General features: G+C 35.6%; 1 protein-coding gene across 3 annotated transcripts in view; it reads left to right on the top strand.

Moving 5' to 3' along the window:
• Positions 1-1,564: 1,564 nt before the first annotated feature.
• Positions 1,565-27,719, top strand: part of EPB41L3 (erythrocyte membrane protein band 4.1 like 3) — a 244,688-nt gene continuing 218,533 nt past the window's right edge. The window contains exon 1 of one of the 3 annotated variants that reach the window (XM_074202418.1): positions 1,565-1,839. Coding sequence is in view for 2 of the 3 variants with exons in the window: in XM_074202413.1 (XP_074058514.1) it covers positions 5,222-5,282 (61 nt within the window). In the remaining variant the exon portion in view is untranslated. Of the gene's footprint in view, positions 1,840-2,635; positions 5,283-27,719 lie in introns of those variants that run through there. The other 2 variants (XM_074202413.1, XM_074202416.1) reach the window with 2 other exon arrangements.

Raw genomic sequence — 27,719 nt, 5'->3', positions numbered from 1 at the left:
GGTTATTGAGACAGTTTTGGTTATAGTCTCCCTTGTTTGCATTCCTTCATTGACTTCCTTTTGCTTACCTTATACAATTCAAACTTCTTAATCTGGAGTTTAGGATTTACCACAATTTGTCTCCCATTTTCCTTTTTGATTATTTGTCCCACTATCTTTTCTTTTCTTTCTTTATTAATTTTTTGATATTTTTATTTATTTTTCCAGCTACATGCAATGATAGTTTTCAGCAATCATTTTTTTGGTAAGGTTTTTGAGATTCACATTTTTCTCCCTCCCTCTCTTCCCTCCTCCCACTGAAAGCAATCTAATATAGGTTATACATGTATAACTATGTTAAATCTAAATTCATATTAATCATATTAGTCTCAGTACTTTTTCCATCAATCTTCTTTCTACTCCAGCCAGTCTGACCTGCTAATTCTCATGCCTTGGATTTTTCCTTATGTGTACTTTTACCCATCTCTTTCCCCTATCTAGAATGCCTCATACCTTCCTATCTGTTCTTTAGGGCCTACCTCTATGAAACAAGCCTCCTTGATTGTCTTTCTCTCCCTCTTTTTGAATTCCTAGTATTCATTCTTTGTTCTTAATAATGAATAGTTTTAAAATTTTGCAAAATGTTTCACATAATTCTTATTTGAGTCTTACAAAAACCACAGGAGGTTAAGAATATTTTTAGGATTCAGGACAGATGTAGGAAATTCCAAACATTCTCCATAGATGCAGATGGAAAACTCACCTGTAATTTACAGGCTTAAAGAAATGCCAGGAGAGAGTGAGAGGTTGGAATTTGCCCAGGGCTACAAAAGGAAGTTATTTTTCTGGTATAAGGTATGTATTTCTGGTTTCTTAGGCTGTCTTATCTACCCATCTGTAGGTTAACCTCTATCTCAAAGACTATACTTTCTTATACTCTGCATCTCCCACAAACACAACCTAGTTCATTAGACTCATAGGTTCTCAATAAATGTTGGTAGTTGACAGATGGAAAAACTTAGTTCTGTTGAGCCAAATTCTTTCCTTTCCCTTAGAATCAGAATTCAAAACCTGGTCACTGGAGTAGAAAAACTTCATTATTTTAGTGCTTGGAAAAGGATTGGAAATCAAGAGGACACACTTTAAACTGTGAGGACTATGGATGTATATACATGCATATATCATATGTATATACACACACATATCATGCATATACATACATATATCATATGTATATACATATGTATATGCATACATAAATCATATGTATATACATACATATGTAAATATGTATATATATGAGGTTCCAGAAAACAGTAGCATCCTTCTTTACTACTACTAAGGTACTGTGAATTTTCTTATATTTGAATATTAAAGCAAGCTAGTTTTTTCCCAGGCTGCTACGGACTTGATATTCAAGCTCATTCCAAGTCAAACGCAGTCTGTCTTTTTACAAAGCAAATAATTAAAGCAGAAATCAAAATTATAGTCCTTGCAGAGGTTCTTTGGGGGGGAGCTATCTTCAAATAGCCTCCTAGGGTGGAGAAAACTGTTACATTCTAAGTCCTCTAAAGTACTGGAGGCTTAACCACTCCTCCACTTCTAGGAGGGTGGATCACGACCGACGTCGGTTCTCAGTGAGACATCTCTGTGCGTGTGCTCTGGTGCTCCTGCATCCCGAGCAAAAGGAGGGGGAGGACAGGGAGGGGAGGGGACCTGGGGCAAGGAAACCCATCCTCCTCTCGTCCTGGCACCCCGGACTGTCCAGTCCGGCAGATGAAAGTGACCCCGAGGAGAGAAAAGTGACGAGCCGCCCGCCCGCAGCCCTGGCCAGTCCCGGACACACCATCGATCCGAAAGGTAACTTTTCTCTCCTGCTGGGATTCTGAGGGGGAGGGGGCGCATCCGAAGGGAGGCGCATCCACCTTCCTGATTTGCTGGAGATGCGTCCGAGGCCGGCCCGGAGCTGAGGCGAGGCGGCCGCCGCGGCGCCCGGAGTCCCGCTCGGATCGGCAGGAGGCCCCCCGGGCCCCAGACCCGGGTCTCTCCCCCGGCTCCGCCCGCAGCTGTGGGCTCTTCTCGCGCCTCTTCGCCAAGGTAGAGTCCTCGCTTTGCTTTTGCCTTTTGCAGCGATGGATGGGGGTGGGGGGTGGGGAGAGCCTGCTGGCGCGGGGGGCTGGCAGCCAGCCTGCGTTGCCTTGGAGGCCCTAATTGAGCGAGGGAATTTTTAAAATGCAGTCTTCATTTCCATTTCTTGATTTGAATGACTGTTATTATTTTTTAAAATCATGTTTCGAGGCGCCATTTTTAAAGTTAACACTTGGTAGTGGGTGGAGATTCGGGATTGGGGAGGGGGAATCCTGCCTGGAGGAGCCGGGGTTTCCTCTGTCCCCTCCTACACGCCGGCCCTTCCTCTCGGACCAGCCCTCGGCCCGCAGGGAGTAAGGACAGCGGTGCGGCGCAGCTGCGGCCGCAGCTCCCGGGGGGCCTCCAGGCCAGATGCCCTTCTCCCTTGCAGCGGTCTGTCAGGCTGGAGGAGGGGGCGCGGGGGGATCTCTTCTGCTGGCTGCGCCTTGCGCTCTGCTCACGCGGCCCGGGAGACGCGCCCGGGAGACGCTGTGCGGAGGGGACACCAAGGGGGTTGGTTGAGATTTGAGGTCAGGATAAGGTACGCTGCGCACAAAGCATCCTCCCTTCCCAAGCACAAGCTCCTGGCTTTTATATAACTTCCCTTTTTTCCTTTTATCTGGGGCATGATTCCCTGAGACTAAAGGCAAATACTGCATTCCCGGTGGGGATGGGGGGGAGGAGGGAAGAGGAGGAGCGAGTGTCTAAATGGATGTTGCTCTTGGCTTGGACACCTGGGTAAACCCCTGCCCCTTTTCGTTACTCCTCCCCTCCGCTCTTGACTTCTCCGGTCCCCTCTACCCCCAATTTAACTCGATGAGAGCAGGGAGTTGCACCCCTGAGCATCCGAGTGGGGGTGTCTGTATGCTGCATTGCTTACCTGACTGCTGGGCTGCTATCTGCATTCAGGCTAGGCACAGGAGGCAGTGCAGTAGGGTTCGTGTGGGGGTTGGGGGAAGCTCCCTGGCCATTTTACTTTAGTTTGATCTTAGTCATTTCTGAGAAGCTGGGGAGGGGAATGTTTCTCGTGAACTGAGCAGTTGCTTCGCCGTCTTGGATTTCCCTTCCGATAGCCCCCACCCGCAGCCCTTGCACCCTTCTCCCCTGGCTACCTCCCCACCAAGTCCACGGCTTCTGCAATGCGGTGGGTGTGGTTACATAGTAAATTGTAACTGGTCCTCTGCAGTGGCAACGCTGTTTTTCTTTTGCTTTGGGCATTTTCAAATCCAAGGTTTTCTAAGGTTTTGCTTAACAGATTCATGGAGTAAAGTTCTTTACTGACACAAGGAGACGATAAAGGGCAAACAGATGGCTTTCATCAGATGGGGGTCCCGGATAAAGATACTTTGAGGATCGGGCAGTCTTCGTCCTGTTGTTATTTTCTATTTGGAATTTTGCTGCTTTTCATTTGTCTTGTTAAATTGTCTTTGCTGAGGTCTCACCTGTCTTTTTCAAAACAGTTTACTATTTATTTGAGATAGTCAGGTGTGCTGAAGTTAAACTTAGTTGCAGAAACTACTTTCTTAGTGACAATATTTTGATGTCACATGATGAAAAATTGCCCTGACAACTTAATATTGATTTAAAAGTATTATGGAAACAAAATAATAACATTCACTGTATGTATGGGTAATGTAAAGCATATTGGTTTTATCATCTCTGATAAACTCATTATATTCTGGTCATAGTTTTAACTAAACCTTAAATTCTAATATAACTTTTTTGGGGGGTCAAACAAAATCATACTAAGAGATTTGTTAGGATTTAGGACCGAGTTTTTGAAATGGACTTTTCTTAAATTTTTACACTTTTGATATTGCATTTTGAGACAATGACAAAACTATAACTTCAATTAATTTCCTTAAGCTTAATTACCCAGAAGAGTAAAACTATCTTAATTTCAGGACAGTTACGGAAATTAAATTCCTAGATCGTACCCCCAATTTTTTTGAACATCATTAAAACACATTATGAAAAGTAAAATTTCCACATTCATCTTGGTGCATGTAGTTTGTCTAGCATAAATGAAAAATATGTCATAAAATGAAAACTGCTGTTTTATGCATTGTTTTCCAGGAGGAACAATCAAAAAGTGCCAACTTGGAATTAGAATACCTTTTAGGGAAAAAGACTGAGTTGTCTCAGGTCAAGATAAAAAATTTTAATATTAAGATTTTTCTTAATGATGGGCTTTTACCACATAAATGATTATTTCAAAGCATTCTTGTTTTTATACTTGTTTGATACATAGGACTTTGACTGTATAAGGATTGGTCAAGTGTTGAAATATTAGACTCTGGATGTTAGGTGATATCAGAATAGATACTTTTTAGATACATTTGACCAAGTTCACTTATAAAACCCTGCAAAGAAAAAAAGAGATTTCTGCCTAGATAGAGGAGAGATCCATTCATGTACTGAAAGACTCTTTCATGATTTGAAAGAAACAATATGGTCTTTTCTTGTCATTTCCTTATATACTTATCACATGATAAACTAAGTATGGAGGGCATTTGGTGCCCAAGGTATTATTTTTCTTAGGCATAGTAAGATCTCACTCTTGCCCTTTTGAGCTGAAGTTTCAAAGAAGAATTAAAATTTGCATATCAGTAATCACATTCCTAATGGTGAAAAGAAAACTCTGTAAGTGCCCTGAAGAGTAAATGTGAAAAGTTGACATCCTGGAAAAAAAAAGGTTGCTTGTGTATGTAGTCTGCCCTGAGCTCTGTCATATATTTCAATCTCTAGCTTTGATTGTTATGTAATATAGAATATAGTCAATTTTCAAAACCCCGAGACATTCATTTTTAACCCCACTTAATTTAGAGAGTTCTTAGTGGTTACATATATTTCTTTTAAATGCCAAGTCACTAATCTGTTGGAAATGTGTCAGATGCTCAGTACTCCTGAGAGAAGTACAGCTTTCTTTTGCTGTTATTTGATTTGCCTTGGCTGCAAAGAATTGTGTGATCAGAAGCCAGGAGAACTGTAGCAGTGAAGTCATTGCACTGCCCTGTGTTGTGACATCACTATGGCTCAAAGGAAACAAGGGTGGGGCAGAGAAAACCAGACTGTCTGAACCATCTTGGTGGATTCAACTTTGTCTGCTAAATGAATGAGACTGTCCTTACTTCAAGTTGAACTGCACCATAAGGTATTTTTCGAAGAATTGAAAGGTAGAAATAAATTAAAACCTGCATGTAAGAGCGTGTTTCACAGATAAAACAGAAAGAGATTTTATGGGATGGTAGGAATCACTATCTTAAAAGGTGAGGGGGAAGACAAGTGAACAATAGGCATAATATATCAGATGCTTCCATTTGATAAGATGGTCAAACAAATTTTCTAATTTTCTTCAAGTGTAATAGAATTGTTTTAGTAAAAAGTTCTCAATTTAGAAGATGTATCAAGTAACGCAGTAAATAATGCATCTTTTTGAATAGGATAGAGTTTTCCTAGGGTGGATGGGGTTTTATTTTCTTTTATTAAAGTTATGAAACTTCATCAACAAGGAGAAAAATCAAGAAATTACTCAAAGCTAGATTTATTTTTTTGTTCCCTGTGTATAAATTGATTTTCAGTTATATTTTCTTAAATTTATCAGTACTTAAGAGCTTAAGTATTTTTAGCTTAAAATTTTAATACAGGAATTATTATTGTGGGTTTCCTACCCTGAACTAACAATTTTTCATAATCATTTTTAAGAACAAGAAGCCAGAAGATAGATTAATTCAAACTTTTCCTTTAAAGTATTGGTTTTCTTTTAAAAAGTTGGTGTGATTATGCACATCATTATGCTTAATTATGGAAAATCTGCAAATTATAAAATGTTTAAGATTTCTCTTAGCCAGGGTGAATCTATATGAGAGGTGCATATGAGTGTACACATAACATTTATGGATATTACTTTATATATATTATATATAAAATATATAAATCAAACATAGCTACAACTGGACCCAGACTTCAAAAGTGAGTGTAAAAAAGAAAATTAAAAAAAGTGAGAGAAAGTGAAATTAAGTAGAGAAAATTACAAATCTAATGGTTGGATTTTCTTTGGTACATTTTTAGACCTAAGAATGATTAGGGGAAATTGCATAGTGCTCAAGTGTAAGGTTTCATTAGCTCTAACCCTGTAATTCTTTTTAGTCATAGTCTAGAGAAAAAGCTGACAACTTAATTTCTAGAATGCTGGCATTTTGATATATTGTTCTTATGGTCTTCACTTAGGAGGGAAAAGATCAGTGTTAGATTTAAAAAGAAAAGAAATAGGCCAAATGCCTTTGAGTATGTTTTCCCCTCCCCTTCTCCCTCCAGATAATTATGATTTCCATGCAGGCAAGGCACTGGTGCCTAGCATGAGCAGAAGCACATAGTAGGTCACACCTGTTGAAATATACAAATATACTTTCCCATAAAGAGAATGTATAAAACAGTTCATTTATTTTTTACTTATTTTTCATTTAAAAATTTCTATTACTGAATTCTCTGCTGCCTTTTTTTTGGGGGGGGTTGTTTTAATGCTATTAAATGTTCTTTGTAATGACCTGATCACTGATATTCTCAGCTGTAAATTAGAGGAATTCTGGAGGTTTTGTCACTGCAGGTATTGAGGGATTGGCAAAGAACTGCTTCATTGAGGGAAGTCCTTCTCTTTCTAGCCCTAATTGGTGTTACAGTGGGCACGGGGGGGGGGTGGTGATTCTAGAAGAAATGATATGATGATATAAAAAGAAATGGTAAAAAATAGAAAGCAATCAGCACCTGCTAATAATAGTGTCACTAGATAGTTCTCTTTTCTGGAAAATATGGAAATTTATTTTCCTCTCATATTTCTGGAATTTATTTTATTGGAAACTGAACTTATGACATTTTTAAACTGACTCTTCCTTACTATGTGAGTGTTAAATGTTAAATTAAGTGTTTAATATCCCATGTCTATCATTATTATATCAACTATGGATTAATTGCCCCATTTATACCTTTTCTAGAAAAGAAACTTATGTCATTTTCCATTATGAATTCTTTATTTCAAAAGAATTTTAGATCAGTGCAACTTTAGTCATTCAAAATAACTAATTGGTGAGTATATCTTATGTAATAGGTGCTATAAAGGATATAACATTTTACAGTATATGATCCCTGCCCTCAAGGGATTCATAAATTAGTGTGTGGGGGGGAATAAGAGAATTATATGAAGAACCACAGTACCAGGACAGTAACCTCCATGTACCATGTACCATGTACCATGTGATAAGGTAAAATAAAGGAAGTACCAAGAACGTTCAGAGGAGGGAAACTTGAGTAGGAGATCAAAGATTACTTTTGCATTAGATATGAAAAATATGAGGGAATTCATTTGATAAAGATTTGGAGTGAGGGGGAAAGGGAGAAATGATATAAAGTCATGTATATATCATTTCTTATTTTGCAAAGTACTTTATACCTACTTTTTATAGTGTTTCTCCTAGTTAAATTTGTAAGGAAAAAAAGACTTCTTTTTTTGGAGCTCAGGAAATAGATTTAAAGAGAATGTGTTTTCTTAATTGCATGTGTGGCCTCTAGCAAGTGGTAGACAATAATAAAATTATTCTCTTACCCTATACTGGAAATGACTTGAGTAAAGTTGTGGATATGATTTGAGGAATTAGAAAAAAAATATATATTTAATTGGGAATAAGTAAGTGGTGGTGAAAAAAAGACAAAGATTAGGTTAGTATAGCTGTAGATGGCTTTGAATGGCAGGCTAAGAAGTTTAGAATTTGTTGGATAGAAATTGGGGAGTCAGTGCAGATTTTTGATTAAGGAAATGCTCTGACTTCCCCTTGCACCTATGATTTTGATTTTTCTTTTCCTTATTAATACTTATGCCAAAGAAAAGACGAAGTGAAACTGAAGTTAATCTCTTTATCAGAATTTTAGATTGGTTTATGGTCATCTGATATGGTCGTCTGATACTAATCAGAAAAAACCTGGGTTGAAATTCTGCTTTGGACACATATGATGTGCCTTGTAATCGCTGGCAAGGTGTTTAACCTCTATGTAAATTTGTAAGACTGTAAGTTTCAGAAAACACATGGGCCTGCATTTATGGCAGGGTTACTGTAACAGAAACTTCCCAAATTGAAATCCCCTTTCCCACAGATATTACTGGTATTTATATATTTGGAAGTATGGAGGAGAAAACATGTGAAAAGGAGAGATCTTGTGAAATAAAAATAGGGTCAGAGAAGAGGGGAATTCTGTGGGAGTGGAAAGAGGAGATAGATGGGGCTAGAGAGGGAGAAGACCAATAAAACTGGAACAGAAGTCAGTAAGGAGCAACTGTAGATAAGGAAATTGTTTCTCCTTTAAGGGGGTAACATTTGTTGTATACTTTTTCAGTTGAGTAGGAAATGATCACAGCAGAGGTCTTCCTTCCATTATTGGGTGTAGTGAAAGACTTCTCTGTTAGTCTGATACTGACAGGATTTAAGGAAAAGGGAGATTCTGGTACTTCTATGGGTATATTAATCCTCAGAAAATAGAAAGGAATCATTGTAGTGGCATGGGAGGAAGAGAAGGGTTCTTGCTGCGATGATGGTTCATTACCTGATTATGTGGATTTTGGAATAATATCCCCCCCATTTTTTTTCATTAACATCAGTTACCTATGGACACTATATTCACAGAATCTCAGAATTAGAAGGGACTTTTGATAGGTATTATTGACTGAGGGGCAGAATCTGTGAAATTATAAAAATTTTTTGATAACTATTTCAATATAATTGGTTTCCTGTGTAATCCTATGTATTTTATTTTATGCAGATAAAAATAAAGTTGCAAGGAGTATGTAGATTTTGCCAGGCTAAAAAGTTCTGTGATAAAAAAGTAGTAATAATCCTTGCTTTAGAGACCAAATGGGTAGTCTTAAACTTCAGTCAAATCAATGGACATTTATTAAATATTTGCTTTTGCCAGATACTGCTGAGTATTGGTGATACAAAAGAAAAGAATTCAAAAGCAGTCTCTGAATGTCAAGATTCTTACATACTAATTGAGGGAGACAACATAAATAAATAGGTATGTATAAGATGCTTATAGAGTAGAAGGAATAGAAATTTAGAGGTGAAACCTCAGGTGCCTGAGGAAGTCAGGAAAGCTTTCTGAAGAAGAAGGTAGTCTTTGAGCTAAGACTTGAAAGAGGTGAATGATGTCAAGAGACAGGAAAAAAAATTCTAGGCCTGGGGGATTGCCAGCAAAATTGGTTCAGAGAGAGGAATTAAGAGTGTAGAGTGCAGGTATCAGCAATTAGGCTAGTATCATTGGATTTTAGAGTGTGTGAAAGGGTGAGTTAAATGTGGTAAGACCTGATGAGTAGAAGGAAGGATGCAGGTTATTAAGAGCTTGAAATGCCAAAGGATTTTCTATCTTAGAGGTAATAGGGAGTCAATGTGATTTATTGAGTTTGGTTTTGACCCTGTCCATCCTAGAAAAATCACTTTGGGAGCTATGTGGAAGATAGGGTGGGGAGGACTACAGACAGGAAGACCAATTAGAAAACTATTGAAGTAGTCCAGTCAACAGGTGATGTTGGGTCTGAACTATGGTGACTGTGAGTAGAAACAAATTTAAACAGGAGATATTGTGAAGGTAGAAACAAGATTTGGCAACAAATTGTATATGCATGGTCAGTGATAGTGAACGATCAAAGAAATAGGGTGAACCTAGGAGACCTGGTAGACAGTGGTGCCTTCAGCAATAATAGGAAAGTTGGGAAGAAGGGAGGATTGGGAAGAGAAAGATTATAATATGTTTTTGAACACAGTTTTAGGTGGTTGTGGGATATCTGATTTGTAATTGAATTCCCATCTATAAACTTACACATTTAGTCTTTGATTGAAGGGGGAACTCATTATTTCACAAAAAGCCAAGTCTGCTTTTGGAAAATTTCAAGTATTAGGAAGCTTTTCTTTACTTAAATCTGTATTTGCATCTCTGTAACTACTCCTGTTTGTTCCTACTTTTGTCCCCTGGGTCTAAGCATTATAAATCTGAACTTTTTTACATGAAGGAAGATCTTCAAGCCTTTGGAACCAGCTATCATATTGTTAATAGAGTTGTCATAGATGACAGACTAGGTTTATTTGGCAGATCATCTAATTTAATACTTTCATCTTAAAATTGAGGAAACTGAGACTCAGAGAGGTTGATTTTTTTTTCTCAATATCTGGAAACGTTTAAAGAGCTAGCAGTTAAATATTGGAAATAGGATATATGGGAGGGCTAATATTCAGATTCTTCTACTTGCTGTTTGTATGATCTTTAAGTTCTGTGGCTCTTAGTTTTGTTAACTATAAAATAGGGGAAGTGAGAGAGTTTCAACAAGATGAACTGAACTCTAGGGTTATTTTCAAAATCCTATGATCTTGGGAACAGAGAAGTGACTGAAGGACTGGAAGTGTCACTGCTCTTTAATAACTAGAAGAGAGTATGGGGGTGTGGAGTGGAGGGAGGGTGGGCAGAGTTAGTGAAGAAAAATAACTGCCGGGAAGCTAAATAAATTCATCTAGAAGGCCTCATATAACATTCTAACTAAAGTTAGTAGATGATTCAGAAAATCTTTGTTGTGGGAGCCTAGGAACAGGAGTATCCAGCTTGGAATGGCAAAATGTAACACAGCTAAAAAGAAAGATTTTCAATCCAGTTTTTGGGTGGTACCCGAATCTAAGTCAAATAGTTTTTTTTTTTTACTTCTTTGAGTAGTTGAGAGAATAGACTGAAGGTGAAATAGATAGGTACTGATCAGCCAGATATGGATAAAATTGACTCTATGAATTAAGTGCTTATAATTTACTAGTCTAGTAAATTCTCACATAGTATGAATGTGGCACTCTAAAGGACTGGTTATATTGCTAACATGCTAATTGGATTGAGATTTAAGAAAGCTGGATTATAGCTTTGACTTTGTCAACAACTAGGTGAACACAGGCACATAGGGTCATTTAAACTTTCTCCACCTCAGCTTCTTCATCTTTGGGACTTTCTAAGGTCCCTTTTAGCTCAAATATTGAAGAAACAGTTTGTTGGCTCTCAGAAAGGATTGATCATTAAGAGTATTAAAAAACTTCCCACTTTCCCTTACTTAGACCTGGAAAGGATCATCAGATTGACAGATCCTTCTTGATTTGGAGTCAGTCTTGCCAAATTAATTTCCTTTTGAAGCAAGTTTTCTAGACCTAGATAAAAGTAATACTGAAAGTACAGTAATGTGTCCGAATTGGACATTTAACAGTCTCTATCTAGTGGCCTGGATAAACATTATACTTTGGATTTGGAGGTGGTTGAATGCCTGGACCCAAAAATGTTATAAATGATTTGATAAAACCTGAATTGTCATCTAATAACATGCCCTCTGGATCTATTCTTAAGTCTTTTCTATTAAACATTTTAACCATTGACTTTAATGAATGTTTTAATTTGTGAATGTTATACAGCATGGCAAATGAGTTCCTTTGTTGGATGATAGAATCAGATTCTTATGTTTTGACCAGGTAGAACCATGAATGAATCCAATCCAATTCAATTTAGCAAATAATCACTTAGGTGCCAATTATATATAATGCAAGTAGATGATGGATACACAAAACCAAAAATGAAGTGATTGATGAGATTGAATAGAGAATTAAGTCAAGTCTGACATTTTGTCTCAGTAATTCAATAGGAGACTTGACTAGACAATTATACACATGTAAGAAACCTGATAGGTTTAGATGCATGCAAGTGCAATATGAGTCAAAATTGTTAGATGACATTAAAAAAAAATCTATTTGTTTTGCTTGGTCTCAAAGGGAAGAAATAGGAACAATGACTGGAAATTGCAAGGATACAGATTCAAGCTTGATATGAGGAAACATTTCTAATTAATTTGAGATGTCCACACACAGAATAGATTGCTTTGTCAAGTAGTGAGTTTCCAGCCACTGTGAATGGAAACTGAAAATTTATATTTGATGAATGTTTTGAAGGAGATTCCTGTACAAGTTGAACTAGTTGACCTTTGAAATTCCTTCTAGCTTTTGAGATTCTATATTTATCTGATGAGAACAACAGCAAAACTCAGTCTTCAACCCCAATATCAGGAAGAAAACCTTTTCAATTCCTAATTCATTAACTTTAATTTGAAAGAAGTTTTTTTAAAATTAATGAACTAAGCAGTATATTGGAAAATTAGATATCTATTATCTGACCCTTCCTCTCATTTGTGTGTTGAATGATCTAGGGAAAGTTGCTTATCTTAATCTGTTAAATGAATAAAAGGTACCAATGGACTTTATAGCTTATGAAGAGATAGCAAGTATGGATGAAGTATAATTCTTAATTTTGAATTTCAGATGCCAGTAGAGTCTTGCTAAGGTATGGAATGTCATCTTTTGTTATTAGAAGGGGTTATTAACCATGTTTTGGATTTCTTTGGTAGTTTGATAAAGCCTATGAATCGCTTTTTGGGATATTTTTAGTGCATTAAGTTAAATGCACAAGATTATAAAGGAAAACAATTTTGTTGGAATAGTTAAAATATTTTTCTTTGTTCTTAGTTTTTTTTAATTTTTGCAAGACAATGGAGATAAGTGACTTGGCCAAGGTCATACAGCTAGGTAAATATTAAGTTTCTGAGGTCATATTTGAATTCAGGTCCTTCTGACTCCAAGACCAGTGCTCTATCCACTGCACCACCTATCAAAATATTTTTAAAAGGTTCATAGACCTCAGGTTATGAATTCTTAGTGTGTATTCTCCTTGGTCTTTTAAGCTTGTCAAATGTTTGTTTTGTTAAGCCCGAGTGAAGTGTCTAAATTTGAACTATTCATGTTGTCAGATAAATATCAAGACTCAACAGATAACATTTGTGAACAGTGTTTGTTATTGGTATCAGGCAAATAATTAAAATTGGAAAGTAAAGTTTTTCAGGAATAAGAAAGTAATTCTGTTGACAGAGATCACCAGGATATATTTACATCTCCTAAGGGTTCTCAAAATACTGAAAAGCTTCAATTGTTAGTTGAAAGCATGGAAGAGATTAAAAGCTTTTGGCATGTTGTTGCCTTTTTTATTTTTTAAAAAATATATTAATGAATGTAAATGGGAGTGGAATCTGTTCACTTGTTTTCCACATTTGTTAATACATTTTTTTCTGTAACCAGATCTAAGATTCTGGGTTTATGTTGAAAACAATGATCATGTAAAAAGATGCAGGGAAGCCTCTAAATGCCATCAAGCAGAACTGGAAAGAAAGATTGTAAAAACAAGAAAACCAGATTGTATTATGGTTTTTTGTCTTTAACTGAAGCATAATGTATATTTATATACTAGGAATATGTTTGCCTTTCCTCTTGCACTATGAAGTTTTTCTATCTGCACAAACCTGATCATAGTGCCAATCCATAGGGTCCAAAGTCATTGTTAAATCACCATTCCCAAGCATCAGCAAGGATCAGCTCTTTCCACAACTTTCTCATTTCTATTGATAGCATTTACTTGCTTCCAAATTTGGAGTCTTTTATTTTATATCTTCTTCTCTTGATAGAAGTTCATAGGGGAAATGATTACATGACTGTTAATAGGTTCTTGTGCCAAAGACTACTGGAAGCTACTAGTACAATATTGATAAAGATCAGTTTCACAAAAGGTCAAAGGTAGAAAATTTAGGCACTAGAGGCTGCAGAAGAAAGAAAAAAGTAGGCAGAAAATAATAGGAATCATTCCAAAATCTTCTTAATCAAGTAGTTTTTTTATCTATTATCTATCTATCTATCATCTACCTATCTATTTATTTATTTTTTTAGGTTTTTGCAAGGCAATAGGGTTAAGTGGCTTGCCCAAGGCCACACAGCTAGGTAATTTTAAGTGTTTGAGGCTGCATTTGAACTCAGGTACTCCTGACTCCAGGGCCGGTGCTCTGTCCACTGCACCACCTAGCCACCCCCATCAAGTAGTTATGTAGAAGATTGAACAAATCTCAAAGTACTAACACCTCACGACACAAAAAAGGTGGAAAAAAATCAATAGAAAAAAAAGAGTAAAATGCATTAAAATGTTTTTATATATACAAGGAAAATTATCTTTAAACAGTTTTGTTAAAGTCTGCTTAAAATGTAATTTCAGGGTGGCTAGGTGGCGCAGTGGATAAAGCACCGGCCCTGGAGTCAGGAGTACCTGGGTTCAAATCTGGTCTCAGACACTTAATAATTACCTAGCTGTGTGGCCTTGGGCAAGCCACTTTAACCCCATTTGCCTTGCAAAAAACCCCTAAAAAAATGTAATTTCAGACAGTCTTTTAACAATATGAATTCCTGATTGTGGAAGTTTAGTTAGCTTGACTTTTTTCCCTCCTGAAAAACAGAAGGAGATTCTGGGTCTGCTTAAGTTGACACCATACCACACTAATTAATGGCTCTAATGGGCAAACCATTAAATGGAATGTACATTTTTTTATAATCAGTTCCAATTTGCTTTTGAATTCTAATTCCTTATGACCAATAGAGCATAAAGATAACTTTTTTCCCATCTCTGAGAATTATCATCCTTGATCTTAATACTTTTATTAAAGATTTCATTCCAGTTTTAGAATATTGACTGACTTTATTATCTAGTAAGATTTGAAACTGAATAATATAACTCTTACATTTAATTCTTCTGCCCTTGTCCTTATTATTTGTATTTTGTAGAAAAATTAAAGTGCAATTGATGGTTAGGACTGAGCTCTTTAGTTATAAACTAAGTAAATAGTAGGGAGATTGTGATTAGGTAGGAATTCATTAAACAAAAAAAATGGTTTTGCATTTGTATTGCTGCAAGAAATCTTAGAATATAAAGATCGCTATTTGCATAAAATTAAGCTTTTCCATCTGTAAAATAATTTGAAACAGTTTTGATTGAATGAACTTCTTTTTAGCAAGAATGACTTTTTAACTACTTTTTGGTTTTTTTTTTGTCACCCCAAATTCATATTTAGTACTAGTTTGAATGTGTTCTTCACAAATAAGTAAATAATCCAGGACTTTTCTATCATTACTTGACAGGTTGTTGTTTCTTTACTTAATTTCTTGCCTTTTTCTTAATCCATAAAGTAATTCATTAAAAAAATGCCCTTGTGGACTATGAACAGATTATCAACTTGGAAGTTTAGATCAGTCCTTTCCATTGCCATACCTATATCAGACTAGGCTAATTCAGAAATATGTTGTTGACAGTGCTACCTGAATTTTATCTGTTTTTCTTGCTTGTTTGTTGACCCTGTTTATGTAGTCTGCAAATCATCTTATTTCTGTTTTAGTAATTCTGTAAATTGGATTTTAGAGCTTTAAAAAAATACCTAAAAGCCTGATAGTTATTTTTATGACTTTTCAGTGAAGGGTAAATATCTGTTCCCTGGTGACCTTTATCTGATATTCATACTGAGCAAATTTTTGAATAAAATGAGGCAGTAGGAAAGGATAAAAACTGAGGGAAGTTATACCTGCCTTATTCAAAGACAATATTTCTTACTGTGGAAACACTATTAGAATTAGTCAACTTACAAAACAAACGAATTAAGTATCTGTCTTTTGCCTTTCATGTATTCAGGTATTTAACCCAGTACCTGAGCACACAGACAGTGCTTACTGATTATTATTTTTTTTTGTTTTTTTTTTCTTACTGATTATTTGATAGGGTAAGGTGATTTTATGGTCAATACAGTAGATTTGAAAGTCCCTGGTTAACATAGATTGAGAAAGTTCAATCAGGAAGATAGATTAGATCAGGTGTATTCAAATAGAAATAGATCCTCTCATGCTGCATATTGACTTAGAAAATCACAAATTAACATTATCTATGCTGTATTATATTTTTGTTTGAAAATGATGAGAAAAATGGAAGCCTAGAGAAATGAAATAACTTGGCCAGGTCACATAATTGGAATCAGAACTGGTTTCAGAACTTTAGTTTCCCTACTCTCAATCAAGTTTCATTCTACTATATTATTTTGAGAAATAAGAAAGCCTTTCTAGGCTCAATTACCTGCCTTTAAACTTCCTCCTGTCTCCTAACTGTCCCCCCCAAATAAACAAACAACTAACTTTTATATATTTTTTTTCACAGAAAGTCAACAAAATTATTATTAATTAAATGGTTTTTTTTTAGGTTTTATTTTTTTTTGCAAGGCAAATGGGGTTAAGTGGCTTGCCCAAGGCCACACAGCTAGGTAATTATTAAGTGTCTTAGACCGGATTTGAACCCAGGTTCTCCTGACTCTAGGGCCGGTGCTCTATCCACTGCACCAGCTAGCCACCCCAATTAAATGGTTTTTAAATGTTCATTATAATAAGCACATTTTAGGTCAAATGTAATTTGTAATTTTAGTTGTAAATTTGTAATTTTATTTGCTTTTTAAAAGATTTATGTAATTGTGAACAGAGGATCAGCCTGGAAATCAGGAAGATTCAAGGTTGAGTCCTGTATCTGATCTGTACTAGTTTGTGGCAAGTCTTAACCTCTCAGTGCACTAGAAACCCAGTCTCTAGATTACAAATCACAGAAAAGTGGCTGGGTTTGTGTGTGTGTGTGTGTGTGTGTGTGTGTGTGTGTGTGTGTGTGTGTGTGTGTGTGTGTCCATAGTAGCCAAATTAGTGAATGTTAAGTTTGGGTTAAAAGGGAAAAAATAATACTTGCAGATATTCTATATATGTTTTAAAAATATTTCTGGAAAGTCTCTACACTGGGAATTCAATGCACTGATGAAATCATGTCTGATCTATAAAAAAGTATATTTTTAGGGGATCTTTTATGTAAGATTAAATTATATACCAATTTTTTAAAATGGATTGTAGTATTTAGATGATAGATGGTGTATGAGTTTGCAGTTGATGCATATTTTTGCTTATAACTGATTGAATGACAGTTTCATATAATATATAAATATATAATATATACCTATAACATACATACATGTTTATTCATATTTGCATGTCATATGCATGCATATTGGAATAGTTTTCCATTTCTTTCTCTAGCTTAAGTATCCGAGTCCCTATTTGAACTCAGACCTAGCACTCCATCGACTGACACCTAGCTGCCCTATATACACACATTGGGAAAATGTTATCTGTAATGATATAATTTATATTCAACTTTTAAGAGTGCTTTGCAACAAGTCAATACCATGTGTATTTCATGTTCTTAAATTTTTACTTTACTATTTCACAAAAATATTTCCCCTAATTTTGTTTGGATTTTTTCAATTTGTTAGATGGAGTCTGTGCTTTTCAAAAACCTTATATAAGGAACCTTCAAAGGCTCTGATATTTAAGAAAATATCAAAAAAGGAGTGACTCCTTTAGGCAAAAATAGTTTTTTCTTTCCAACTTACTTGTTTGGAGAAATTTATGGCTGTAAGCAAAAAAATCATAGATTCAGTATCATACATTAATAAAAAATTTTCTAAAACACTTATTTCATAATAAATATTCCCTTTGATCAGGTTCCGTGTTCACATATATAATATGGTAGCAAGTGTAATAATCACATTGGTCACAGTTATGTTAGAGAAACTCTCAAAATAGCATTTAGGGTTTTTGTGGAAGGAACAGGCACTTTTAGCTTGAAAATGTCATCCTTTTTCTGTTGTAATCATTCTCTAGATGTATGTGATTGCATCAGGTTCAAGTAATCTTGAACCTGAAGTATCAAACATTCTTTTTAGGAACTGAATTTAAAAATTACCAACAGATTTGTTTGGAAAGTAGCCAGTTAAGGACTTCATCTTTAAAGAAATAATTTAAATGGAATTCAAGATGACAGATATTTCTTATTGAAAAGAATGCCATTGAAATTACAAATGGAATTAATTTTGTGATTAATGAACATAGTTATAATGTTGACAGAATTACAGCAAAAGAGATTACCTTATATGTGTTTCTTACTAGTTTAAATTAATGAATGCTAATAAGTTTGTCATTGGTAGTGCAGTGGACAGAATGTTGGGCCTAGAAATAGCAAGAACCATTTTCCTGAGTTCAAATCTGGATTCAGATATTTCCTAGCTGTGTGACCCTGGGCAAATCACTTAACACTGTTGGCCTCAGTTTCCTCAGTTATAAAATGAACTGGATGAAGAAATGGCAGTATCTTTGCCAAGAAAACCCAAATATGATATGACTGAAAAATAACTTCTCCAATAACAACAATTATATTTGTTTGGGTTAAAGTGAAAAAATAAACCTAATTTTGGTGATATTCTATAATATAGATGTTTTAAAAATGTTTTTGATGTTTTCTGAAATCCCTTTTTTAATCTCTATTTGTACAGGGACCAAAATTATGTTAAAAATGAATTAATTGTGACACTGTATTTCACCAGTCTCTTAAAGGGAGTTGTCATACATTTTAAAAAATTTTGTGAATTCCCTATTTTTTATGCTTCCTTCTCTGTAATTCTCTTGCTAAAATTTTACAGGTCTAAGAGGATCTGTCTTTAAAAGTTGACTTTACTTTCTCTACAAATTGTGTTTTTTATATTAGAGAAATGAAATGAAATACTCAGGTCCCACAATCTGTAGCAGAACTAAAACAAATTCTGAGTCTTCTGACTTCTGCTTCTCTTCTCTTCCCAAATTGTACCCAGTTGCCTCATTCACTGGGTTATCAGCTCTGGCACTATGGGATGGAGTGTTGGACTGGTATCAGAAAGAACTGAGTTCAAATTTGGCCTCAGATATTTACTAGGTGTATGACTCTAGATTAGTCCCTTAATTTTTGTTTGTCCCAGTTTCCTTAACTTTAAAATGGGGATGATAATAATACTTAACTAAGAGTTGTTGTGAGGGGGGAAAAAAACCCAAGATAATCTTCATAAAAGTGCTTAGCATAGTGCCTGGCACATTGTAGGCATTATGTGAATGCTTATTTCCTTCCTTTTTCCCTTTGGAATATCCAACTCCTATGGGAGCATCTGTACTTTCTGCAAATGGATTTGTAATTTGTATTTATATGAATCAATAACAGTATTGTCCTATTAAAATTAAATGTTTGAATTGGAATGCCTAATGCCTGATACTTAATATATAGTTGTATATATGCATACACATATTCATATATACATTGTTTCTTAGGTTTTAGACCCTGAGGGCTGAAGAGTGAAAGAATTTGTAAAGTTCAAATTAGTAGCAAATAACAGAACCAGAAATTTGAATAGAGATTCTCAAAAAAAATCCAGTCTATTCACAATTTAAGCATTCTGTATGAGTAAGCTTGCCTTGAATGGAAATTATGACTGGTAGGAGTTTTACTGTCTTCCCTTCCTCTTACACCTTTGGTCATTAAAGAACTATATAAGCTGCTTAAAAATTTTTAAAGTACGGTTTCACTTGAAGACAAATTACTTTTCTCATAGCTTTGGAAAGTGTTTCAGTTAGAAATAAGGTATTTTATCTTAATCTTTTGTTTCATGATTTTATTAGAAGTCATTAATTATAAAAATTTGATTCCAAATGGAAAAAATCCCTAATATTTTTATTTTTCATATTCTGGAAGTTCTCTTGTAAAGTGTTTTTCTTGGCTAATAATTTAGGAACATCTGTTAAATAACAAGTCTCATATATAAATTATAAACTTAACATCATATATCATGTATTAAGATTTATTCATGGAGTTAACTTCCTTGATGTGTCATATAGAACAGTAAATAATCTCATTTTGGGGGTGAGCAGTTGTTTGTTGTGATTTAGTAGAGACTATTAGAGGATATCCTATTAATAATTATCATTATCATCATCATCATCATCATCATGAGCAATCATTGTCTCACAAGACCTAAGAAAATAGACTAGGTCTCTAACTCTTTTTCTTTAAACCTAAAATACTTCTGTATATTTTTGGATCTTTTAATTCATGAACAACTTTTACTATAGATAAATATGATGATCTCTAGTGAAAGAACCAGTTTGATTTGGAATAACAAATCCTAGATTTAATATCTGACAGTATTATATATCACCTCAGACAAGTACTTTTAATTCTTTGCTTCACTGTAAAATGTAGATCTGGGAATAAATTAATGGCATTTTTATGCTCTAAATCTTGTGAAACCTGTGGAGGTTTTGTGGCACATACATACATATAGGTGACATGAAACAACATGGTGATTATTTTTTTTTCCCTGAATGGCCTCAGTGAATATCATTATTTCATGTACCACTTGTTAAGCACATTATTAGTAGCAGTATAGTGGAAATAGACCTAGACAAAGGGTCAGGGTTCTTGTTCTCACTCTAGGCAACTACCTGTTACTATGGAAATGTCATACCCTCTATGGATTTCAGTTTTCTTTGATCTAAAATGATGAATAGAGATAAAGCATAAAATGTTATTTCATTTATAAAGAACCACTCAATGAGGAAAACCTCCTGTAGCAGTGCCTATCAACCCTTTCTCTCCTAGAGGCTTAGAGAATTGATTGACATACTGAGAATTCATATGAATTGACTAGGATCCTGAAGATGTCTGAGGAGAGACTTTAAACCCTGGCTAAAGGTAGTTCTCTATTTACCTCACTATGCTGTGTCTTACTCACTAGGAATAATATTCTATTCTTTTTGTTTAACTCTTCTTCATTTGATGGGCACCTTCATCATATATTTTTTTAATTATACTTCAATAAACTTCTGTGAGCACTAGGATTCGGCCTTCCATTGTACTCTAAATTTATACTTAGATATCTATTTAATATGCTTTATCATATATTTAATTAAATTATATCTAGATGCTCTGACTTGATTTATATGGAAGTGTCATGGTTCTTAGGGTAGTAGAAGATGATAAAATCTCTCTTTTTTAGATAAAACTGGGAAATAGTGGTTATTAATAGCAAAGGAAATTTCAAAGAGATAGTGGAAGTACTACTTGTACTAATTTCCTACTTTTTAATTTTAGAGTTACTCTGTAACTTTCATTCAGTCTGTCTGTGCACTTATATATCATATTAGTATTCTTGTTTCTATGATAATTCCTCTGAAATGTTGCATATCCTATTGCTTGTCTCCTCTCAGATTTTAATGGCAGAGCATGATTCCCTTTCTCTGCCATTTTCTCTCTTCACTACCCTATGATTTAATTTAAAAAATGAGGTGAATGAAAGGAGTGATGTCACTCAATACATGAATAATTGCCTTTGCAATTTTCCAAAGAAAATATCTACTAATTCTCCAAATGAAACTAAATAAGTTCATAGGATCATAGAATCTACAGTAATCCTCTCATTCTTCAGATGAGGAAACTGAGGATCTGGTGATGGAGAAAATGTTAATAATGCAGATTAAATTTAAAGGTGTCATGCAAACTAGTTGTTAAATATTTTCCATTCATGCCATTCCATATGAGCATTGCTTAAAAGCACTAGGGAATGTTTAGTCTAGAAGTGAAAGATTGAGAGAGGACATGACAGATGTCTTTAAGTGTTTGAAGATCTATTTTATTGAAGAAGGATTTTACTTGTTTTTCTTTTTTCTAGATAGTATAACCAGCAGCAATAGGTACAAACTACAGAAAAACATTTTTTGAGTCGATGAGTGTATGTGTGTGTGTGTGTGTGGGGGGACTTTCAAAAAATTAGAACTCTCCCAAATTGTAATGGGTTGACCTTGTATCTAAAGGGTACTTTTGAGGTCTTTAAGGGAAGGCTAGATAATTTCCTTGTTGGGGGAGGGGGTTCTCATAAAAATGAGAGCTAAACTAGATGGCTCTGAGATCCTTTTATGATTCTTTAATATTATGTAGTGTCCAGCTAATCAGACCGAGAAATAAGAGTGTAAACCAGGTTTATTTCCATCATCACCACATATCACTCTGATATTATGTAATGGAAAAGGAAGCAGAACAAAGAAAACAATATACATAATAACTATAACAATATAAATGGAGGGGCGGCTAGGTGGTGCAGTGGACAAAGCACCAGCCCTGGAGTCAGGAGTATCTGAATTCAAATCCAGCCTCAGACACTTAATAATTACCTAGCTGTGTCATCTTGGGCAAGCCACTTAACCCCATTGCCTTGCAAAAACCTGAAAAAAAAACCCCAATATAAATGGAAAGAGCCAAAAGAAAGGGAATATCAGTATAATTATAATAAACATATTTAGTCTTAGAAAAGAATGGAAAAAATTTGACTCCTTTATTGCAGAAGTAGATGGGTGGGGGCATGGATATGGAAATTAGAATAAATTATCAGATATTGTCAGTGTTAGTTATTTCCTGAATTGTTCATTTTTACTCTTTTAAAATAATGACATTTACTTAGTGTAAAGGTTGGGGCATATTTGTCAGGCATCAACCATACATATTTGGGGGGCAACTAGGTGGCATAGTGAATAGAATGCTGAGCCTGGAGTCAGGAAGACTCCTCTTCCTGAGTTCAAATCAGTCTGCAGACACTTTTGTGGGACCGAGAGCAAGTCACTTAATCCATTTGGCCTCAATTTCCTCATCTGTAAAATGAACTGGAGAAGGAAATGGCAAGCCTCTCCAGTACGTCTGTCAAGCAAACCCCAAATGGGCTCACAAAGAGTCAGATATGACTGAAAAATACTGAACTAAATCATATATCTGGAAATAAATGTGATGCAAAGGTAAACATATTTATAAGTTTATCAATAAAATCTATAGCATCATTAATTTTCTATTAATGAAATAAGCTTTGCTTTGAAATATTCTTCTCTGTCAATAGAAAACTCAAGCTGAACTAATAAGAATATAACAGTAATTCTAGTAGGAAAACATACTTGTAAAATCCTTTAGGAATAAATTCAGCTTAATTTCATTTATTGAAATCTTCCATAGTATGTCATGAATGTTTTCACCAACATTATCTGAGGTTTTTTGCTGTTGAAAACTTTTTATATACTGTTGCTTTTATAACCTTAGTGGATAGCATATATGTTTCATATCATTATTACTAGTTGATGTGAATTCCATCCTTTAGTTAAGATTTACTGTATGTTTGCCCACTATATATGGATGGTTTATTTGAATGCTCAAATATTGACCTTTATTTCCATTTCTGTTTCTACTCGACTGTTTCTACTCTGACATTTAACAAGTACAATATGTTTCCAAGTGGTGTAATTTTTTTTAATATAGAAGAATTAAAAGCTTTTAAGTTTTCATTATTCTTCCTGAAAAGTTGAGTGTATTAGGCTGTTGTTTAGATGATTTTGTGGTTTGTGTATCCATTTGGCTAAGAAAAAAATAATGAAATAAGTTCCGTGTTTTATGCCCATTTTTTAGTCTGATTTGGTGCAGCTTAATTTTGGTTTTAATTTTAGATCTTTTAGAGCTCTGACCTTGAAAGTAGGTCTTCAGATTTTACAAGATTATTTTCCTTTTTATTTGACCTCCTTTCATTCCCTCAGAACAATAGGAAATAGTATAAAGAAAACCACAGATTTTTTTCTTAAGAAAGTTAGCTACTGTGTATCATGAATTTAACACATTTGTTTGGGTTTACCAGAGTGATAAGGAAGGGAAAAGATGATTGAACACAGACAAGACACAGACACATACATACACACACACACACACACACACACACACACACATACAAACACACATATTCACATCTGGCTTTTATTAAGGTATGCATTGATCATCACCCTTATTTACTGAAAGTTTCTACGTACATAATAGTAAATAAACTCAGTCAGTCACAAATTATAGAGTTTGGGATGCTAGAACCAATAACTGTGTTTACAGATTAACCCTTTATATCAGACTTTGATCACTATATTGGTGCTATCTATCAGAAAATGGCAAACCACTCAGATATTTTTGCCATAAAACCCTACATGTGGTCATGAAGAACTGTACATGACTGAACAACAACAACAATATTTTAGAAAACATGATTTGACCCTCACTGTATCTACTTCTAGGTAATAAAATAATGTATTTTATACACTTGGTATTAATACAATGCTTTTTATCACAGTAATTACCAATTACAGTTAGTGTTGATCAATGAGGTGATTGGAGCCTAAACCATTGCTTGGCTTTATAAATATTCAGTAAAATATTTTCCTCTTTTCTCCAGTCACTGTATGAATTCTAGTTCTTGCAGATTTTTTGTTAATTATTCTTTGCAAAGCAGAAATGGCAGATAAGGTGAGAACCTATTTCTCACATGTTCAAATATGCATTTGTTTATAGAAGGAAGGTAGTACCCTATTTTTTTAATGTGTCACTAACTTTTAAAACCTCTCTATTACAAGTTGAAAAGATTTAGTAGAAAAATTCTGCAAAATATTGAATTACTCAGGTTGCAATGCCAGAAGGCAGAAATGTATGTGGTATGTGGTACATATGAGATATAAAATACATTGTGAAAGATCTGATTCTGGTAAAGCTCAGTCAGAATCACTTTTTCCAGAAGATTCACTTGTATATCTTGTTCATACCTCTGTCTGTATGGTCAAAATAGGAGAGTATTAATATTATTCTGTTTAGTGTATCCAATCCTATATCTGGGAGGTACATTTTTGTGCACTCTTCTCTGGATGGAGAGTTTGCTTTCAATTTAAAATATTACATTGGTTTGGTTAATAGATTCTATGTTCTTGCCCAATTAGGATTTTTTTTATATATGGCAATTTTTATATGAGAAATATTGGTAATATCAGCTTTATATAAATCTATAAATCCTCTGAAACTTCTTGATATGTCATAGTTTGAGGGGAGCATTTATCAAATTAGCCTTTTTCCTGGTTAAGTATAGGTAAAAACTGCTTTTTAAGTTGTTTCCTTGTTCTAATCTCACCCTACTCCAATCCATCCTCCATAGATCTATTAAGTCATATTCTTTTTTTCTTTTCTATCAGTCTTTAATATTTATTCTCATTTTGTACAAATAATGTCTTTTTTTTACATTAATAAAATATTCTTGTTTAAGAGTAAACGAAATACCCCCTCCCCCCATAAATATAGACTTGCTTGAATGATGAAGTAAAGGGGAGAGAAAAAAATTAAAATAAAAAAATAATAGTAATAATTGTCGATATGGCCAGGTGGCACAATGGACGGAGCACCAGAGCACCTGAGCCCACATCTGGCCCTGTAGACCCAACAATCACCCAGCCGTGTGACATGAAAGCCACCCCAACCCCACTGCCCTGCAAAAACCAAAAAAAAAGAAAAAAACAACCCAAAATAAAATAAAATAGTAATAATAGTAGGGATGACTGGGTGGCAGGCAGAGCATTGGCCCTTGAGCCAGGAGCACTCGGGTCCAAATCCGGCTTCAGACAACCAACAATCACCCTGCTATGCGGCTCCAGGCAGGCCACCCAGCCCCATTTGCCCTGCACGCCCCCCCCCCCCAAATAATAATAATAAAAAATGTGCTTCAGTCTTTGTTCCAACATTCTTTATGGTAAGTCCATTGCAAAAAATTACTTCCATATTTTTCCACCATTGCCATTGCTGATTGCAACTCCCTCCTTTCTTATTTCTCCACTACCATGTACTATATTTTCTCTCTCCTTTCACTCTGACTCTGCTGTAGGGTAGCTGAGTGGTGCAGCAGACAAATCCCTGGTCCTGGGGCCAAGAGGCCCTGAGCCCCCATACCACCCCTTAGGCCCAGCATCCACCTGGCCCTATGGTCCCGGACAGGCCATCCAATCCCAGCCCCTTGCAAGAAGTCAAAAAGAAAATGTGTTATATCTGACCACTCTCCCCCCATGATCCATCCTCTCCTCCTTCATTCACATCCCCACCCATTCCCCCTGCCCCCCCTTCTTACTCCAGATGCCTATACCCCATTGAGTATATATGCTGTTTCCTCTCCTAGCCCCCTCTGATGAGAGCAAAGATTTCCTCATTCCCCCTTGCCTCCCCCCCTTCCATATCATTGCAATAGCTCATTGTAATAAAGAAAAATATTATTATATGAAATATCTGGGCCTATTCCCCCTCTCCTTTTTCTTTCTCCCATTACATTTCCCTTTTTTCCTATTGACTCCATTTTTACACCATATTTTATCTTCGAAGTCAGCTTTCTCCTGTGCTTCAACTATAAAAGCTCCCTCTACCTGCTCTATTAACTGAGAAGGTTCATATGAGTATTATCAGTGTCATTTTTCTATGCAGGAATACATGCAATTCATCATCATTAAGTCCCTCATATTTTCCCCTTCTCCTCCACTCTCTATGCTTCACCTGAATCCTGTATCTGAAGATCAAACCTTCTGTTCAGCTCTGGCCATTCCAAAAGGAACATTTGAAATTCCCCTGGTTCATTGAAAGTCCATTTTTTCCCCTGGAAGAGGACATTCAGCCTTGCTGGGTAGTTCATTCTTGGCTGCATTCTAAGCTCTTTTGCCTTCCGGTATATTACATTCCAAGCCCTACGAGCTTCCAATGTAGTTGCTGCTAAGTCCTGTGTGATCCTGACTGCAGCTCCACGATATTTGAATTGTGTGCTTCTGGCTGCTTGTAATATTTTCTTTTTGACTTGGGAGTTATGAAACTTGGCTATAATATTCCTAGGGGTTGGTTTTTTGGGATCTCTTTCTCTGGGGGATCGGTGGATTCTCTCCATTTCTATTTTGCCCTCTGTTTCTAGGATATCAGGGCAATTTTCCTGTTGTAATTCTTTGAAAATGATGTCAAGACTCTTTTCCTGATCATGAATTTCAGGTATTCCAATAATTTTTAAATTATCTTTCCTAAGTCTGTTTTCCATATCAGTTGTTTTTTTCAATGGGATATTTCACATTTTCTTCTAATTTTTAATTTTTTTGGTTTTGAAGGATTGATTCCTGATTTCTGGTAAATTCATCAATCTCCCTGAATTCTATTTTTTGTCTGAAGGATTTGTTTTCCTCAGAGACTTTTCTTATCTCTTTCCATCTGGCCAATTTTGCTTTTTAAAGCATTCTTCTCCTCAATAACTTTTTGAACTGTTTTATTCATTTGACCTAACTGGTTTTTAGCATGCTATTTTCTTCAGCATTTTTTTGGATTTCCTTGACTAAGCAAGCTGCTGACTTCATTTTCATGTTTTTCCTGCATCTCTCTCATTTCTTTTCCCAGTTTTTCTTCTAACTCCCTCATTTGATTTTCAAAGTCTTTTCTGAGCTCTGTCAGCCTGAGCCCAATTTCTGTTTTGTTTAGAGTCTTTAGATGCAGGAGCTTGTGCTTCCTTATCTTCAGATTGAGTATTTTGATCCTTCTTGGGCTGATTTGCAAAATATTTCTCAATGGTGTTCCTCTTATTTATCTGCTTGCTCGTTTTCCCAGCCTGGGCCTGGTTTTAGGGTGCTTCCTGAGCTTTTGGGACACTCCCACAAGGGTCTCAGTGTGTGAGGCTCTGTCCTCCCTCCTGGTCTGTGAATGACCATAAGTGCTCCCCCCCTGCCACGGGGCTGAGGTGGGGGGGCCCCTGCTGTTCTATGGGGGTGCCTAGACTGTGATCAGGATCTGAATGTGGTCAGAGCCCCAGAGGGGCAGAGGACAGAGCTCTGCAGTCTCTCTTCACTCGTGTCCCTAGGTTCAATGGGGTCATGCCTGGGGGCTCCTGCTTATGGGCTCTGCCTGCTTCTGTTCCT

The sequence above is a fragment of the Macrotis lagotis genome, chromosome X (assembly GCF_037893015.1).
Source record: "Macrotis lagotis isolate mMagLag1 chromosome X, bilby.v1.9.chrom.fasta, whole genome shotgun sequence".
Classification (NCBI taxonomy): domain Eukaryota; kingdom Metazoa; phylum Chordata; class Mammalia; order Peramelemorphia; family Peramelidae; genus Macrotis; species Macrotis lagotis.
Note: the sequence above shows the minus strand (reverse complement) of the source record. Positions and strands in the feature narration are given on the sequence as shown.